This window comes from Pieris rapae, chromosome 20, assembly GCF_905147795.1.
Source record: "Pieris rapae chromosome 20, ilPieRapa1.1, whole genome shotgun sequence".
Taxonomy (NCBI): Eukaryota; Metazoa; Arthropoda; class Insecta; order Lepidoptera; family Pieridae; genus Pieris; species Pieris rapae.
In genome coordinates, this window is record NC_059528.1 from 4,513,230 (window position 1) to 4,532,830 (window position 19,601).

The 19,601-nt window shown below is 32.5% G+C and overlaps 1 protein-coding gene across 1 annotated transcript in view; it reads right to left on the reverse strand.

Moving 5' to 3' along the window:
- LOC110993656 (atrial natriuretic peptide-converting enzyme-like) overlaps nucleotides 1-19,601 on the reverse strand; it is an 85,633-nt gene that overhangs the window by 43,682 nt on the left and 22,350 nt on the right. The window contains exons 3-5 of the mRNA XM_045632687.1: nucleotides 16,296-16,377; nucleotides 6,595-6,796; nucleotides 4,955-5,623 (exon numbers count right to left, since the gene is read on the reverse strand). Coding sequence (XP_045488643.1) covers nucleotides 4,955-5,623; nucleotides 6,595-6,796; nucleotides 16,296-16,377 — 953 coding nt within the window. The remainder of the gene's footprint in view (nucleotides 1-4,954; nucleotides 5,624-6,594; nucleotides 6,797-16,295; nucleotides 16,378-19,601) is intronic.

Here is a 19,601-nt window from a genome sequence, read left to right on the forward strand (position 1 = left end):
GATGTCAATTCGGGCTCGCCAAACACTGAGCGTAATGATTTATCTTTTTATGTTTGTATTTTTTTTAATCCATCCAGAATAGTTTCACTTATAAAGTATTGATTTCCGGATTATACGATTCGCTACGCAATCGGCCATCATTCTAGAAGTTTTATAATTCTAAAGTTTCGCATACAATCGTGCCATTAAAGATGGACTTTTATAAATAACTAGCTGACCTGGCAAACATCGTTTTGCCATGTACTTATATCATTTATCGTTATTGTGCCTCACTCGGCATAGATAGGTATAGTGTGTCGCGGACTTTTTTGTAGATATTTATAAGATCAACAATTACTTAGGACATTATATGGTTCTATCTTTAATAGTTTAGGCAGGGTACGCAAAATAAGTAACTTTTTTGGTTGATTTTTTACACCTTGTGTCCGAAAAACCCTAATATCTTACGGAACCCTATTATTGTTCAAAATTAAATATAGTAATAATAATAATAATAATAATAATAATATATTTATTTATTTTCTCACAAAAACAAAAACATATAAAAACATATACAATAATTGTCATTCTTATTTGGATCACTGCTATTGCTTAAGTGAGACTGATGCCTGCTAAAGGTTGTGCACCTGAGTTACAGGTCATCAGGCCTCCACTTCTTCGAATCGACAAAATGATTATATGTAAAGAATAGACAATTATATTAATTATAAGGAAACCACATGGTGTATGCGTGTGTGTTTGTGTATGTGTGTGTTTGTGTATGTGTGTCTGTGTATGTGTGTGTTCTGAATAATTGACGTAAAAATATTGCACAATTATACTCCAAATAATTATTAACTAAAATTTACATAAAATTTGTGTCAAACTTTATGCTCAACTATTTAGTTATGATAAGCATTTTCTCGGTAACCTCATAGTTTAAGTCTAATAGCCACAGTGTAACCGTCTTCTTGCACTCATTTTTTGTTAGGGGATATATGGAGAGAGAAGTGTTTACCTTGTTATATAAGTAATCACCCAAAAAACAGAAGAATTTTTGAGCAAAGCTTGTGCGAAAGGGTTTTGTATGGCACAGTGCATTTTTTCTACGCTTATTATCATTGAGGTGTGGGTCATATTTGAGAAGTGAGTGTTTGCGTAGTATTGTGGCAAGAATGAAGATTTGACGAACAGTGAGAACCTTCCAATGTTTGTAAGTCTCTGCCGTGGGATACATGAACGGAAGGAAAGCGCTTACCTTGAGAATAGCTCTTTGAGCTCTTTCTACCTTCAGAAGTTGTGTTTTTGCGGAGCCACCCCATGAAGATATACAATAGCCCAGAATGGATTGACATAGTCATAAGTAGACTATAATACTCGTGGATAATGTAGCTTTCGAATGGTGAAAGAATTTTTAAAATCGGTCCAGTAGTTTATAAGCCTATTCTTTACAAACAAAAAAACAAAGTTTTCCTCTTTATAATATTAGTGTAGATAAACATACAGTTTGAATGAAGATATATCTAGACATCGTAACCTAAAGTTTAACAAATATAATAAAGTTATTAATATCCTAAAAGACGTTACAATTAACATCTAAAACTTCCAGCAAAATCCCTTCAAGTATAATATACTATATTATAAGTGCTGAAACTAAAACGCATTGTGAACTTTAGCTTTTTTAAGTCGAGGATTAAAAGCATCGATTAATTCTATTCGGTATCAAGTAAAACCTGTAAGCATATTACACGACTGTCGGCTTTCTTTTTTCGTAATAGCCCTCCCAGTGTCCTAATAGAATGAGGCGGCGTTTTCAATTTGATACTGTTTGCGATCGCCGATATCAAATAAGCTGCAATCTACGTTTTTCAGGTGTGAAATAAAATGTTTTCATTCGGGTAAGTCATGAGAGAGGGATTATTGATATGCCTATCTGTATAGAAAACGACTCATCAAATGCTTTTGTAATGTAGAATCGGAGACGGAATTTAATTTACGGATTTTATTTTCTTATTAGTTTATTGCTAAAGTTTGAACACAAATTTTGCTCGGTGCGTAGTATATAAAGAGAAGTTTAATTTATAAACTTGGAATAATAATTGCAAACGATCATTTATATTTATAATATAAATAGATACGTAAACAAATACTGGATAAGTCATATAAAATCGCAAATCCACTCGTGATTAAAATTACATTATATTAAAAGTAGTATAGACCTTATACTAAGGATATCAATGGAAACGTATCATTAAAATTAAAATACGTACTTCGCGCGACGCGTAACACTAAATTCGTGAACTAGTCTATTGTAATTAATAACTTGTTTTTTTTTAATTTCAGAGATAGAAAATTCCCAGAACACAATGGTAGAGTTTTATTATGTATTTTCATAATAAATCATCATCTTTCATTATGTGTTTAATTTTGTTTATGTACCTTATTATTTATTAAATGTTTCTCGATAGTATTCGCTGCATAGGCTGTAAGGATAATGTGTGTGTTTCTGTAATAAATAAATATTAACTAAAAATAAAAACGTTTAATTAAAATCAAAATACGCTACCGCTTATAACCGATTCATTCCCATACGGTCAACACCACGTGCGAGCAAATACGGCACTATATTTTAATTGCGCTCGCTGGGCTGCGTGCGACACTAAATTTCAGTGGACATTTACGATCGCTTTTAATGTTAATATTTTGCTTTTCAGTTTAATTCTTTATCCAATAATTATGTAGTGTTATTATATTGTTATTCGATTATAAACAGTGATTATTAAAAGAGCTAGCCTAGTGACTTTCATCAAGGAGGTCGTGAGGTCGTACTCCGGCTGTGCATGAACTTTCTATGTGCGCATTTGATACTTGGGTAAAAAAACTTAGACCCTAGATATATAGGCATGTGTTAGGAATGATAATATATTTGCCTATTACCAAACAAATGATGAAAACAGACACAGGCCCAGACAATACAGTTAGTAGCGGTACTGTTTTTTTTATTTCCTTATAAATATTTTAAGTAGTCGACTCCACAATATGATGTTATTACTAAACATTTGTCTATCATTAGTGTGTTTAGCATGATTGTTTTGGATGGAGTAAATCTGATTTTAGAATTTAAAATAAAATTTTACCTGTACTAATTTGTTCTAATATTCAACAATAAACTACATAGAGGTAATTTTTATCACTTTTTTTTTGCAGAGCAACCGAGCCTACGGATTAATTTAGTTTTAATTTTAAATTTAATATTAATTTTACTATTTATAAGACATCTTTTTCATTGTTTCAATTAGTTTTAATTAGTTATCGATTTTCAGCGACCATTTAGAATAGAAGAGAACGAGAGGTAAAGAAAGAGATAGAAAACCTGTGAAAAGCAGAATTTATGCATGCATTTGACAAATAATATTTTCTCGATTTCATTACATTTCCTCTTGAAAATCTGATGAAAAGGTATTGCATTCGTTGCAAATGAAACGCACCGAACTATTTCTTGGAGATATTAAAATCATATTTACATAAATATTTATTTGAATCTCTAGCAATTTACGTTTTAATTTATGTTTTGAAATTTTCTTATTCTTTTTAAGTTTTAATAAAAATTATATTTGAGTTCATTAAAAAAAGTCGTATGATTCATTAAAGTAAAAATTTTCGACCATCAAATCGTCTAAACTTAATATGTTTTCTTGAAAAATTATATGATTATTAGATTAAAATCTTGAAATAAAATTCAAAACTTCCAAAAACATTGGATTTGTAAAAACAATGCCGTAATAAATAAAACTCAAATACCATTTTTTTTATTAATTATTCAAGTCCTACAAAACTTTAACGTGCTTTTAAATTTTCTATGTGGGTGGACGCTTAATAGACATTATGTTCTAGATCAGATATCATTTCTTAATACACTATCTGCCACAATACCTGTGACACTTGGTTAAACCTTTTTTTATTATCTTACCCGCTCTACGCCCTTGACTTGCGAACTGGTGGTAAATGTAAATTTACGATTAATTTAATTTGTTTTTCTTGACGTTCATAAGTGTACATGTTTACCTAAATGAATAAAGATTTTGATTTGATTTATTGTTGGGAATTAAATTTAATGACCCCCGCGCCGGGGCAACGTTTTAAAGTGACGGGGAGTGTGGGGTTCAGTCCATATGACAGTGGATCCACTGAAACACAACAGCCCCATCTGTTTGCTATGAACGGGAGGCGCGGTAACAGTTTTCCTCAAATCCGTGTCGCCGACACTTCATTAAACATAGTCTAACATAAATCATTGAAAAGTTAGGCGACGAAAAACGCTTGGAAATCTACCTGCGCAAAATATAAATCCATTTACAGCACTTCCGGATACTCCATGGCAGGGCCTGCTCTGCATATAAAACCATATACAACTTTCAGGCGTTAAAAAGTTCCCGGGAAAATTTAATGTACCGGACGGATTGCGCCAGAAAACGTGCTCACGTTCGCTAACTTATACCTCTCAATAATTATAAATTGGGCTTCATTAAAGTAATTTTAATATCACTGAATAATTTTGCTTTAAAATGTACTACTTTGTACTGAAATGAAGTGTTGGGAAAGCCACTCCGATTTTAGTCTATAGAAACAGCGACATACATTCGTAAAACCTAGCAATGTGATATAAGTTAGTTAACTAAATCTGTTGTAAATTTACAAAATTGTTTTTTTATGTTACAGGATGCAAACGGGCGGGAGGCTTACCATTTGTTAAGTGATACCGCCGCCCATGGACACTCACACTGCCAGAGCACTCGCAGGACTTCTTTTTCAGTTCTCATTCGTTCTACGTCCTTAATTTCTTTAAAATTCAGTAATCTAAGTTATTTTTATTTATTTAATCCAAACATACACACATTATCTTATTTTATGAATAATCTGTAAATTTGTGGTTTTAGGGCACATTGTTACGTATTAATAAAGAGAATTAACTTACCCGATGATGCAAAGACATATTACTGCCATTTTGAAATCGGACGATGGTCTGAAGTGATGCTGGCGTTGACATGCTCTTTGTAATCGATGAGTTTGCATTCTCTTTCTCTTGTTGTTCTTTCAGCAGGAGGCCACGCGCTATCTTCGCGTTCAGACTCTTATTCAAATGCTGCTGAGGCAATAATGGTGCCTCCATTGTTTTTGTTGTATAAGACGGTGATGACGTCTGGCTAAATGAGTCTGAAGAAACATTGGAGTCTTGTCGTACGCTTATAGTTGAGCCTGAACTCGGCGAACGCTTGATCTGTGTCTGTGGCAGCGGGTTATCTGGCATTTTCTGTGGCGGCCGCCTCGGTATTGTCGGTTGAGGTGGTGGTGGTTGTGGTGTAGGCTGTTGTGGGATTTGTGGAGTTATTGTAGGTTGAGTTGGGAATTGCGGTTGTGAGGGATTACGGTTGCAGTCCAATCTTGGAGGATTCGTTTGTATTCTACGATTGCCGTTGGGGTCTGTAGCTATGGGCCTAGGGGGTGTAGGTGGTGGGACCCTTCTTGGTGGTTGTGGTGATCGACGTGGTGGAGCAGGAGGCACTGGCAGGGGAGCGACGGGTGCAGTTCTCTGTGGCACAGGAGGTGGCTGTGGTTGGACTGGCTGAACTGGTGGTGGTGGCAACTGCAACAATGAATTTCATCAGTAGAAACTAGTCTTGACAAGTAACAAACGCTCGTGTTAAAATAGTGAGGTTAAACTAATTAATAAATGCGAGTAAAGTTTGTGTTAATTACATGCAAATCAGGCGATGCAATAATCAAAATTATATTAATTAATTATCCATCATATCACATAAATTGAGGACTTTATGGGTTATAGCGTGCGTAGCATTAATTTAATTATCGTCATTCTAATCAGTTTAAGTTTTGTAGTATTAGGATATTATCTTCATTCTAATAAGTTTCACAGTTTAATTTTTCTTTAGGATTTAATATCAGTGAAATTAAAAAAAAAAGCAATAAAGACAATATTAGAAAAATTTCTTAATGTTAAAGTCTCTATTATGAATACAATTTGGCAAAGAAAATTTAATAAGACAAACATCTTTGGGATGGAGCTGCAATATCGATAGTCAATATTGGGAAAGTATTCGGTAATTACACGTGATGTATTGATCTCTCGACTTTTCCCGGGAGCCGCGGTCTTTCAAAGAATAATTGATAAGAGCTTGCTCTCCGCGGTTATAACTGTTTTTACATAAAACTTTTGTTATATCAGTATATAACAAAAGTTATAGATAGATCAGTATAGATCTTCAGTAAGATCATCTATTTAATAGTAGATAATACTATACAGAATTGTACTAACACGCAATTATTAATATTTCTTTATTCCTGATATATTCTTAAGTGTCTTATAAAAGTAACTATTATTATTTATATTACAACGAAGTATTTATATTGTTTAGATTCTGATTGACCAAATATAAAATATAACAAATTCAGTCTTCAATTCAGCCTCTATCTAGATAGATACATAGTTTTCCCGGGGTTTTTTTAGATCCTATGTACCTAAAAAGGCTGGCTTGGCGCCCGGGAAAGCGTGCAATGTGTATTCAGCTATGGCCTGGATTCCCATTTAATATGTCTCACCTTCACAGGCCGCGGGGGCGCCAATCTCGATGGAGGGCAATAAGGCAATGCATCCGAGGGACAGTAGACGAACCCCGACGGTCTTGGTTGTGGTGGTGCACAGGCCGCTGTAGAGTGTCTTCTTGGTGTGCCAGGGTTAGGTCTCAGCAATTCCATAAGCTTCTCACCAGGTGTCGCTGCGAGGCTGCCCGCTCTGCCGCACCTTATAACAACAAATGTTTGTCTTAATAGAATTAAGATAAATAATCTTGGTAAAAAGTTTTTATTTGTTTTCCACTTATAACACTATTGTTTAATAAATCTACATACATAAAGTTCATAATGCCAATTGCGTTGCACAAAAATCGCTTCCGGACTCTGTATGAATATTTCGACACGTACTGTTATTTTCTTACAAATTATGTTTTCTACTTTCAACATACATTTTCTATGTTATAAGGATACATTCATGCATATCAATATATAAGGTTATAAGCTACGAAAATTTTAAATATTATATCATTTTAACAAATTATTCTAGTAAGAATAAACAAAACACATTAGCGCGTGTTGCCAAGAAACCCACGGACCAAGAACGGCGTCGCTTTTTATCATAATAATGATTTATTTATTGCAAGAATATGGTACAAAATGTTAAGGTAGCACAGTCGTAAATCGTTCGCATATTCTGCCACACACAATGGCGCGCAAATTTGTATTATTTTACATTATTAGTCAAAGTTAATTCTTATATTATCCGTATCGTACATTTTTTGTAGGATAAGCAATCAAACAATTTCATTTTACATAAAAAGTTCAACTTTATATCATTTTTTATGTATATAATTCTAAGTAATCTTACAGCTATTTAATAATAGACAAAGATACATTAAAAAAAACTAAAATTAACATTTGAAACAACAAATAAAACTTAAAATTTCAAATAACTTAAACTACTGTTATATTATATTTTAGTATAATATTCACGTATGATATTTATTTGACACTTGAAGGTCATATATGGCCGTCTGTTGCACGAAGTAGGTTAACATATTAATTTACTATTTAGTCTAAAGATTTCGGCTTCCAAGTCAAGAAACAATATAAAAGATATATTTCGATCCAAGCGGGGTGTTTAATTAGGCGCCGGGCAGCGAATGAAGCGGCGTATTCATTATGTTGACAGCTAATTACGGCCCTTGATTAGCAACATCGGTTACCGCTCAGCCATTCAATGCTCTGTCGTCTGTTACCACTCAATGAGGCTCCTGGCCTCTTTTAAATATTATTTGCTTAGAGTTACTATACTACCTACTTCTTTTTTAATGAAGATCATATGGAATATTTATTTACCAAAAAAATACCGAATCAAATAGTTTTTTATGTGTTTTTGTAAGTCTTTAAAAACGTAATATCTTTGGAGATTCACAAATCAGCTTTCAAGTGGAGTCGAACATGATTTTCATGTATAGATCAATTTTTTTGTATGTAAGACGTGTGTACATGACTACGTATGTTATGGTATAAGATTTTATTTAAACATCTACATAGTTTAATTACTGTATAATATGTGTAAGAAATAATATAAACAGGGGGTAACCCGCAGCCTGCCCGCACGAGTTTTCCCAGTTGAAGTACCCGCAGCGAACTTAAACCCGTAGCAATACGGACCATAAAAAGAATGTATAATGTGTATGTTATGTAAACTTATATAGGTTTTCGTAAGTTTTTGTATACAAAAGTATTGTATTATATTGTTATAGTAATCATATATCTCAACTTATGAGGTACATTCAAAGTTAATACGCCAAGTTCTGTATTTATTAACACTACAAATCATACATGGTAAAATCTGAAAATTATCACTTAATTTTATTTACTCTTTCGGATATACTTCAGTCGGTAGCTGGATCCACATAGTTTTGGTAAGTGGCAGAAACTACCTTAAGAAACCTTAATTGTTATATTTAATACATCGACATAAATCACGCCATCTTACTTAAACAATTTAAAGTTGTGTTCGGTGCACAGAAATATTTTGTTAAACGTTATGCTGTGAATAATTCTAGTGAAAGCCTTAAAAACGTTAAATTTATTTCAAAATATTATTAAAATTCATAAGAATCTGCAAGTGACCTTTTTAATACATAAATAAGGGTTACAAATTAATCCAAACAATATTAAGTGTTTTCGTAAAATTTTAATCTAATTATTACATACATCGTTACAGACTAAAGAGAAAGATAATTAAAAAAATAGGTCCGCTGTATTTTTTAAAACACTCTTTTCTTGAAGGACCCTAAGTCGAATTGGGTTTCTGTTGTGTGATTCTGACAGGGTATGAAAAAAATACGCCAACTCAAGTCTCCAGTACAGTCTAAGCTGTAACTGCGTATCGTGGCAAGATTTGTTCACTTCGAAATGTGACTAATGGATTCCTACAAATCATTTTTATAGGATCGGGTCGAGCCACATTCATTGGGATAACGAGAATTCTCCTATGAGGATAAAAGATTATGCTTTCAGAATTAATTAACTTGTAATTGAGACAAGATATTATATTTCGTGATTCCTGGAAAGAAATTCAAAATGTACAAATTAAATTGCGCCTCATTCCATACATTTGTTTACGTATACTGATTAATATTTAATTACACCGACTGTGATACTAATTAGGGCTGGTAAAATCACACTCTCAATGCCAAAGGGCTCGCGAGTGCGTTGCCGGCCTTTTAAGAATTGGTACGCTCTTTTCTTGAAGGACCCTAAGTCGAATTGGTTCGGAAATACTTCAGAAATATTTATATTTATTATTAGGGCAAAGAAGAGTACCACTCTTCTTTGCACTAACATTAATTTCGTTGTTAATTACAACTTACGAATTTTTTTATATTTATGTTTTGTGTATGGTAACGAAGAGTAAATATATAAATAAATCCTAGAAGTATTACATATAAGATTTCGGTTCAAAGACAAAAGGTTTAAAACTGCATTTTAATCCACAAAATTTTCTAACTTGAGTGAAAAAGATGAGAATTTCAGAAATACTTTTTCGGTAGGAAATGGGACGCGAAAGCGAAATGTTCGATTGTAAACGTTCGAAGTTTCTCTTTTTATTAACTTTACTCTTTGGTATCAACGGTCCACTGCCGAACTAGTTTTAGAATTCTCTTTTTTATTGTTCTATATCACTAACCATTCATTCAATCATTTTTTAATATTAGTTTCTATAATTATAGAAAGACGATAGATTTATCGTCTAATCCATATCAATATAGATAAAAGATAATTTGTTTTGTGTAAATTGACTAAAATATAACGATTAGTGTATTATTGTCAAAGATATATATATATATATTATATTATCTACGTCTCTGTCACTGAATTTGAATCAATTATTTTGTATTCGTATGGGTGGCACCTAGATGATTGACAAATCTTATCTCAAAGTTATATAATAATTGTAATACATACTTATCTATATATTCAGGTACAAGTCTTGAATAGCTTAACTGGTATAACTTTTGGCGCGTAAGTAAACGAGCGTAAGAAAAGGGAACATGTTTTGTATGAATTTGCAGTGGAAACTGTAGTGCACAGAAGTTTTCTAAAATAAAACCAAAAATACGATGAAATATTAATTAAATTCATAAGTTTTGTCAAATAAAGAATTAAACAGACTGAAAATCAAGTTATTATTGAATTAAACCCCGTAACTGGTGCGATGACGTCTGCGGTCGCATCAAACTTTCCTAATTAATCACCCCGTATGTGGCCTACCACTACGTTTTGAAATAAAAAAAATGTAGCTATAATTTCAAAACCAAAATGGCTTTGATAAAAATGTTATAAATTCATCACATTTGAGATTGTGAGATTTCTTGACAATCGAAAAGAAGGGAGACAGTATAATATTTTGTTATTATTATTACTTATTATATTAGCTACTAATTTCTCTTTACACACGACAGTTTGATTATGGATCAAAAGATTACCTAGATAACAGTGAAAATGTTTAGAAAATGAAAAACTTTCCAATTATTACACTTTATTAAGAATATACATAGCGCAAAATCATCTACATCATAAGCACGACCCACATACACACCATCACGTACACACCCACACTTTGCACCATTAGACAACGCAACCAATTTAGGCTTAATTAATTAAATTTAATCAGTTAGTTAATTGTATTAAATACTTTGTTTGTTTGTTCCCTTTTGTAAATCTTTTTGTTATATAATGTATCATGTATTCCATCTGTGGCTATGTTCTCGGTGTATTTGTTTGCTATTATATGTATTTTGTGTTAGCTGTAGGAGTACAAAATAAATAAATAAATAAATACTTTTATTCGCTTTCACCGCATCTTCAGGGCTCAAAAAGCCAATACCTGGAATTTAATCTTTAGTTCTTGGGAATAAATGACAGTCGCAGGGCGAAACATCAGGACTGTATGGCGGATGACTCATTATCTCGACACCTCACTTAGTGAAATATTCAACAGTCCGTTTTGCAGAGTACGCTATAGCATTGTAATGGTGATGGAGGATCCTGCTTCGAGGGCGCTGCTGTCGCCATTTTTTACAAGACGCAAGACGCAAAAGTGATTGACATACCAGTCAGCAGTCCTTCCATCTTCTAGCAAAACTGTCGCGAAATGACCTTTCCGACCAAAGAGTGAGGCAATCATCTTTTTCCCTTTCCTTTCTTTACCTTAGTTGGCCGATCCTTGAAAGTAAACACTCACTGATTGTCCGTTTTCGGTTCGTAGCAATATATCCAGGTTTCATCACCTGTGGCTATGTCAAATACAGCATTTGAATCACGGCCGTTGAACTAATCTAACATTTGGCGACACCAGTCCATGCGAAGGTATTTCTGGTCGTCAGTTAAAGTATGGGGAATCCATCTGGTACTTCCTGACTTCTAAATGTTCGTGTAATATTTTTTGAACTTATACCAATGCCTAGGCTTGCCCGTATCTGCTAATAGGTCATCTCTTATCTCCCTCTATCACGCGTCGCACAGCATAGTCCCTCGCGGATCATCATTGAGATTGCTACGTCCACGCTTAAACGTTAAACCAATTGTAAATAGTACCATGGGATGGGGCTTCATTAAGAAATACTAATTGCAGCCTATCTTAGCTTTGTTGTTAATAAAGATCACAACGAAACTCATAATAAATCATTGACCGTAAATTTTATCGCGTTAGGTTCATTTTCACGTGTAACAAAAGTTTTAGATTTTCCGCCAATTCACAAAAACATATGACAAACTAATGCAATATACTCATTACATTAGGTAACCAAAAAACTCTAAAATTGAAATTCAAAAAATGTTATCATTACCAATGTTAGAACTGGCTACTTTGGTTTCTAGGCATTTTCAGTGTTACCTGCCTATTACTTAGACAAACTGTTTACTTGTAAGAGTTAGGAGAGACATTGCAAAGAGAAACTAGCAATGTACGAGCGTACCATACAATAGTTTATCTTCATTTATTCATATTTTGCATGTGGAAATATTTATGTAATCTCAAACTAACGTTAATTATTTTTGTCGTTATATCGTTAGAAAGAATTATATTATTTCAATACTATACTACTATATTGTCCACTTTATATTCTGCTCAATTATAATCACCGTAAATGTTGCGCATTCTTGGAAATTTTTAAACATTAATTGGTCATATGTGAAACTTTTTCAATAAATAAACTATAATTAAATTCTCGTTAGTATCGAGTAACGCAGGTGGCTCCAGAACTCCTGGATAATCAAATATAATTACGGCCTCATGTGGACTAGTACATCACTCCTGTCACCTTTATACCATAGGATTACAACATCTTGATTTATGGGGAAGGCAATCTTAGGAAATTTGATAAACAATTTGCTTCATTTTATTGATATTATTTTTTGGCTTTTCTTTATATTCAGGCTTTTAAGCCTAGATTTTGGTTTAGAGATATAACATAGTTATAATCACACTTTTTAAACTCAAAATACCCCAATATCCGAAATATACTAATTATATTTTTTTCTTATATTAGACTTAGTAGATTAATAATTAATAGTTTTTTTTTTCAAAATATTTAATTTAATATGTTTAATTTAAAACTATTCAGAAATGATGTACTACACTGTTGAAGAATGATGATGATGAAGATGAGTTGATGAAGAAATAGCTTAGCTGGTTTCACAAGTTTATCCCTTACAAACAATATTTTTTTATATAATAAAGATTTCAGCAGGTTTAAGTATCACAAAACGACACTTCATTTAAGCAATTCTTAATATCTCCGGGAATGGAAAGATAATGAAGTGGTGATAAGAACGTGTCGGCGATATTTAGAAGAGGTACTCAGTGGATCATTAAGCACCCGGACTGAAATGAAAACCTTATTGATTTTTGAAAGGCTTTGTGGACTGTTTAATTATTCAGTTGGTTTCCAACACTTTTTATGAGAATTGATTCAATATGGTGGAATAGAAAATGTTGTATTAATTCAAGGTAAATACTCGTGAGTTATCATAAAAAATGTAATTTTCACACGTATCTGACATATTTCATAGAGCGTAAGTAAAGAAAATAAGTTATATAGGTATTATGTAAATACAAAGCACTGGGCTCCAATTCCAAGATCCAATGACAAATTAACTCACAAAAACCATTTGAGGTTCAAATTATCAAAAATTCCGTCGCATGAAGGGGAGCGAGGGGCACGTTGTTACAGGGGTAAGAAGTTACACGCCTTTTTTACCGGGAGTTTAAACTATTTGGTGGACATAATTAGGCTCATTTGTTATTTCATAACATCGTGCATTGCTTAACAATCGGCGATCCGCCATATTAGTCTGATTTAAGATTATGTTTTGATTTATCGTAGGCTTAACCTTTCTATTAGACTTAAGCCTTATTGAGATATGATTCCGTATTTGGTCTCGTTCTATCTTTGTATTGGCGATGTGATGAGGGTCTTTCTAAATGGTGTTTAATGAATTAGTTAATTTTTATGCCAATCACTAGATGGCGGTTATTACATATGAAACCCAGTACTGTTTCTGCTTAGCTGATTGTCTCTTCTATATTCTCTGTAGTTCGAAATTCAAATAATTTTTGGGTATTCTTATATCATGCTGAATTCATTATACTTAAGTTATTAATTTATTTCTTCAAAGCGTGTAATTCTAGAGATTTCACAGTAAATGGTTTCAGTATGATTATATAATTCATATTTCAAAATAGAAAATTACAAGTTCAGTCCATTTGTCTTTACTTATACGATTAATCTTAGTCAAATTTACAACTTGTCCCTTGGACTTGTACACACAAGGAACTATGCCTTAGGAAGGAAATAGTGCTTTCCTATTTTACATAAGACGATACGATAATTTTTATTTACATAAAAAACATGTTTTACATACCTTTATAAAAAGCGCCCAGAGCAACTCAAATTATGCTACTACACCATAACATATATACAACAGTATATTTTACATAAAATATTTTTTATAAGAATTTATTTTTCAACAGCCAGTAATCTATTGTAAAAGGAATTGAATCATTAATTCGTCGTAGAATGTAAATAATTTACCGTTATTCGAATCACGGCCCTATCGCTTTCCATTAATTTTTATAAGGAGTATTATAAAATATATTTATACTCGCTAATAATGTCTACGATGAAAGCTCGGTTCACTTTTAAGAATATAAATTACTCAGCTTAAGATGAAAGAAAGAAATAATCAAATTAATGGAAATATACAGCCAATAAATTTAAATGAATTAATTTGTCCGGCACAAATTATTTATTGTAAAGCAAACCTATTACTAATTTCGGCCCTGTCATAGAATTTTGGTAGGTTTCTTTAATCCTTTTATACATTAGTAATTAAGGTTTTAAACATTTTTTTTAAGATATTAAAATGTTCTTTATTATTGTGAAACATTTTTTTTGTTTTATTATCAACAGTTTTGCAGCGCAAATGAAATATATTTTGTAAGCATTTTTTTCACACCATGGGAAACATTATTGTAGTTTTAGTAAGGATCCTTATTTTTTAAAATCAGCCCAGTACTTTTTAAGCCATTTCATTACAAACATCCTCACATACAAATCTTTCCTATTTATATATTAATTTAAGATATATAGAATTGATAGATAAATAATTAATATTAATCTATAGGTTAAAATAAGTTTATTTTGTCTCAATTAAATCAAATTTTCTCGCACTGGATGAACAATTAATCAAATAGTATAATACGATTTATGGAAAAGCTCATTTTCGGCTTTTATTTTATTCTGCACATCATTCTATACGAGCGCCCTATGGTCAAAATATACACAATTGTCATGCAACGCTTTCCGTATCCAATATAATTATGCGTTCAGGGTGCTGTTGCGACTGCCTCAATTCTGCGGCGCATCGGGGATGTTCGCTGAGGCGCGGGTGGATTGTTTCTACGCCACCATGGGCAAAAGATGTGCATCATTGGTGCGCAGTGCGAGCTAACGGTAACAGCATCCTCCGCATGATCGCGGACCGAGTCCATGGCCCATACCTCAATCACTGTTCCGCCATTTCATGCGGAATGATTCAGCTATGAATATAATGTAAACCTACTAACACTTAGATTTAAGTTATTAAGTTGTAATTATTAACATAGTTATGGAACCTTCGGTTTCCGAAATGAACAATCAAATTTAAAAAATAATCGTATCGGTTGTGTCGTACGCGTTACGTCTTAAGTGTCTCTCCCGTTAGACGGTTCCCGGAAGCTCTCTGTCGTTAGCAAACATTGCCTTTATTAGTTTCATAGTTCATATTTGCTTGTTCCACTTATTTTATTGCATACCAACTAGATCCCGACACATTGAACACAGGGGAACGCGGAATGAGTTGCAATATAAGTTCTCTCAATATCTTTTAATTTTAACACAGATAAAAATTTTCATGAAACATTAGAAATTGTTGTAATAAAGTTTTAATGTTTTTACAATTATGGAGTATAATATAAATAATTAATTAGATTATAACTTTTCGTATAAATAAAGATATTAAATATTTGTAAAAGAATATATTATTATGCTTTTAATATAACGTTATTAAATAGAACGTTTGCAGAAATGTTGTCAAGTCGGTTAGTTCTTAGGTATTGTATAGTTACGCCTTACGCTTTTTTCCCGAAAGGCTAGCCAGGGATCACGGACCCAACTTATTACGGTCCAGACATACCTATATCGCTTCATCCACTTCATTTATGAGAAATTTTGACCAGTTCTTTCTCTAGTACGACCTGGATTTTATCCAGGTATGTAGGACTACCCGACCCCACTTCAACATCCACAGTTTCCTTGTATAACCTACTCATAAGCTACTCATTTATCCATTCTACGGCAAAACCACCTAAGCTTTTCCATTCGTATCTGTCACAACGACTTATTACTTATATCATTATGGAATATATTTCTTAACGTTCTCATTTAAACGACATTTATTCCTATTTAATTTATACTCTGCCACGCCCAGCATTAACTGTCGAACGTTGAATTTGGGATGAGATCACCTCGTACAGCCAGTCGAGCCACATTTTTGATTTCTTTGCTATACATAAAGGTATATATAGTTTAAAATAAATATTAAAATTATATGAAAAAAAATTAACCAAGAAATCTATACGGTCTAGTTATTTATTACAAAATATGACTCACCGTCCCCTGAGAGAATCGTCATCATCTGGCACATCCGGTTGTAACTGCATCCCGCTCTGCGCCCACGTCACTGTGAGCCAATCTGCCAAAATGAAAAAAAATAATGTATTTCATTTTTTTACTTTACTAGGGGCAAACTGGCAAAAGGGTCGCTTGATTTTCAGTGATAACGTTGCTCATGAACACTCTTAATATCAGAAGGCTCGCGAGTGCGTTGCCTTTTAAGAATTAGTACGTTAAACCTTCATTTAAAGGAATTTGGTAGCTAGTTCCAGTAAGTGGTAGTGCATATGACAAAACAGATACTTATAACGTATTTACGTATTAACATAATTTTATTTACTTAAACAAACCAACTGTTTGTAAGCTGTATATGTCAACAGTCATGATATCTTTATCATATATTGGGTCAGGACGGAATGTGGATTTGCACAATCAAACGTAGAATGGCCTTTATTCTGATTAGTGGTCAACCGTGAGATCATCCCAGATTTATTTATACTTAATTACACATAAAACAATAAATATTTCCCTTAAGGTGCCAATGAGATAGATATACTTTTTCATTATGTCATTAAATGATATACATATCCAAATAGTGCATGGGAACACATATATTACTGTTTTATTGGTTCTTATGTGCCAGACTTTAACCCTGTTTCCCGTGTACTTACGATGTTTTATTTTGTCATTTACACATTTAAAATGAAAACTGCATCACAGTATTGTCTGGTACACATACTAATGATTTTAAAATTGTATGTAAATGCAACATTGAATGATACCAGACATCAAAGAGTTAGCAAATTAAAAGTCTGTCACACCAAACGTTTCACGAAGTGCGTATAAATCAATAGAGCCTCAGGGACGTACGTGCCTTCTACTTTACGACCTGATCCTTTATATATATTTACGATTCTACAGTGTTGAATACCATAGTATAAGTATTAAATCGTGCAAAGATGCTGGTATGCCAAAAACACATAGTAATTGAAGTCGTTTTTATTTGTATAGTTGTTCGAATTTAGAATGTATAATAGCGATATTAAACGCATTATTGTAATGTTTGTTTTGTTTGATAATTGTTTCGATTGATATTTGTATGTGCTCTAAATGAATGTCCTGTTTGCCTCTAAGTGCTTGTCACATTAAAAATTGTATTTTGTGTTTGTTTTTGTTTTTACCAATGTATCATGTGCCATTATCATGTGCCGAGCGTTGGCAAACTTTATCAATAAAAAAATAAAAAAACACGAAAATAAGCTTTTAATTTTATGTTACATTATTAAAAAATCGAATCCGTTTTGACAGGCAAGGATACATTATATCTTATTGATATATGGCGGTTTTAGAGAATTTATATCACTTTTAACAGAAAGTATCACTAGATGATGCAGGTGTAACTGTATAAATGAGAATCGCAAGTAGTTTTATCTGAATATAATGTATATATTTAAGTAACACAATAAACACTTATGGACATAAGTAAAAATATGTTTTTAAATTTACATTGAATGCAGGGTTTAAAAATAATAATTCTTCACCATTTAGCTCTCCTATGTAATGCTAGATATTGCAAACTCGTTTGAATATCCGGTTTGTATCGCAGCCCGGACATACAATGACTACTATTTAAGCCTTGACTTGTTTGGCTATCGCGGAATGTGGTTAAAAAGTGTATTAAGAATATCCATAGCATAGCAAAATCACCTATATCATGAGCATACCCGACATACACCCCTTCACGTACTTACCCTCACTTTTCACTCACACACTATCATACAACACGACCAAATCAGGTACCAGTTAGTAAAATGTATTAAATACTTTTTGTTTGTTTGTTCCCTTTTGTTTCTAGTAAAATGTATGATATATTCCATCTTTGGCTATATTTTCAGTGTATTTGTTTGTAATTATATATAATTTGTGTTAGCTGTATAATTACGAAATAAATAAAGAAGATATGTCAAAAATGTACAGGTAAAACAAAACATAGATACCAAAAAGTACCGTGAACTGTCAGAATTGCCTGAAAATAATATTATAAGCCCCTATTTGTTGGTGAAGTTGGGGAAAGTTCTGTTGAATTATAATTACGTAGGTATTGTGAAACAGTTAGTAGCGGCTTAAGTTTCAATAACTTTTAGGAAATTAATATTTTATTATAAGCCTCTCGTTTCTAAAGGAAATTAATTACATATTGTCTAGACGTTTAGGAAATAATTGGTATACAAGCAAATGATTCCGACTACTTATACTTGGCCATTAAAGTTTCTCTAATCGTTATCACGTTAAAAAATTGAATTTACGAGTGCAAAAATATGCTAATATATATAAAAAAAAATATAACTTTCAATTAATTACTTCTTGTACCAAACAAAATAATGATAATTTATTAATATCAATTTAATTCAATTCATAATGGGCAATTTTTCATCAATTATTTCTTAGACATTATGACGTAAAATAATCGTCCGTAAACCGAATTTACAGCCAATTTTTTTCAATTATTTTTTAGTGAATGCATTTCCAAACAGAGCATGAGATTCGCTAAGTCTTGCCTACTAAACCCCTTCCACTAATTACTGACTGCTAGAGTAATCATCTGCCATTACATTGACACCGCTTTACAAGTGTTTAGTAACTAGAGGGTTGCAATTTCTTTTACTTTCATTACTACATTTCCTTTATATATGCTATTTATACCTTTCTAAGATTTGATGCCTTTTGTATGTCTTAGAAATTCGACCGTGCCCTCAATTCATTGTTTTTAACACTTGCCCGTACAACCCTATCAAAGCAAAGGACATATAAAAATGAAAATTATTATCTATCTACGACCGGGAATCAAACCTAAACCCTGGCACAGGTACACGTTACTTAAACAGGTCCCCAAATCTACAAAAATGTAATAGTTATAAAGAATTATTCAAATGATAAATATGAATATTTTCTTAATAATTCTAAACCACCTAACAAGGAAGGTTCGACCTTTATATAGAATTGGAATTCGTCTCTTTCAGTCAAATTATATTTACGCTGTGATGAACGGAGACAGAAGTGTACTATAGTTTCATTTTACTTTCAGTTATACTTTGTATAATATTTACATTCTTTCAAATTCAAGTCTCACTTATGATTGAATTATGTAAAACTCGAGACGTATGTCGCTTGACGAGGGTCAGCGGGTAACCATGAATTAAGTTTTTGCTTTAATTTCTCAATTTGCCGCTAACTTGACCGCTTCTCGTAATTAGATATATAATTTATTATGCCTACTAATTTCATGTGATTAATATCTTTTAG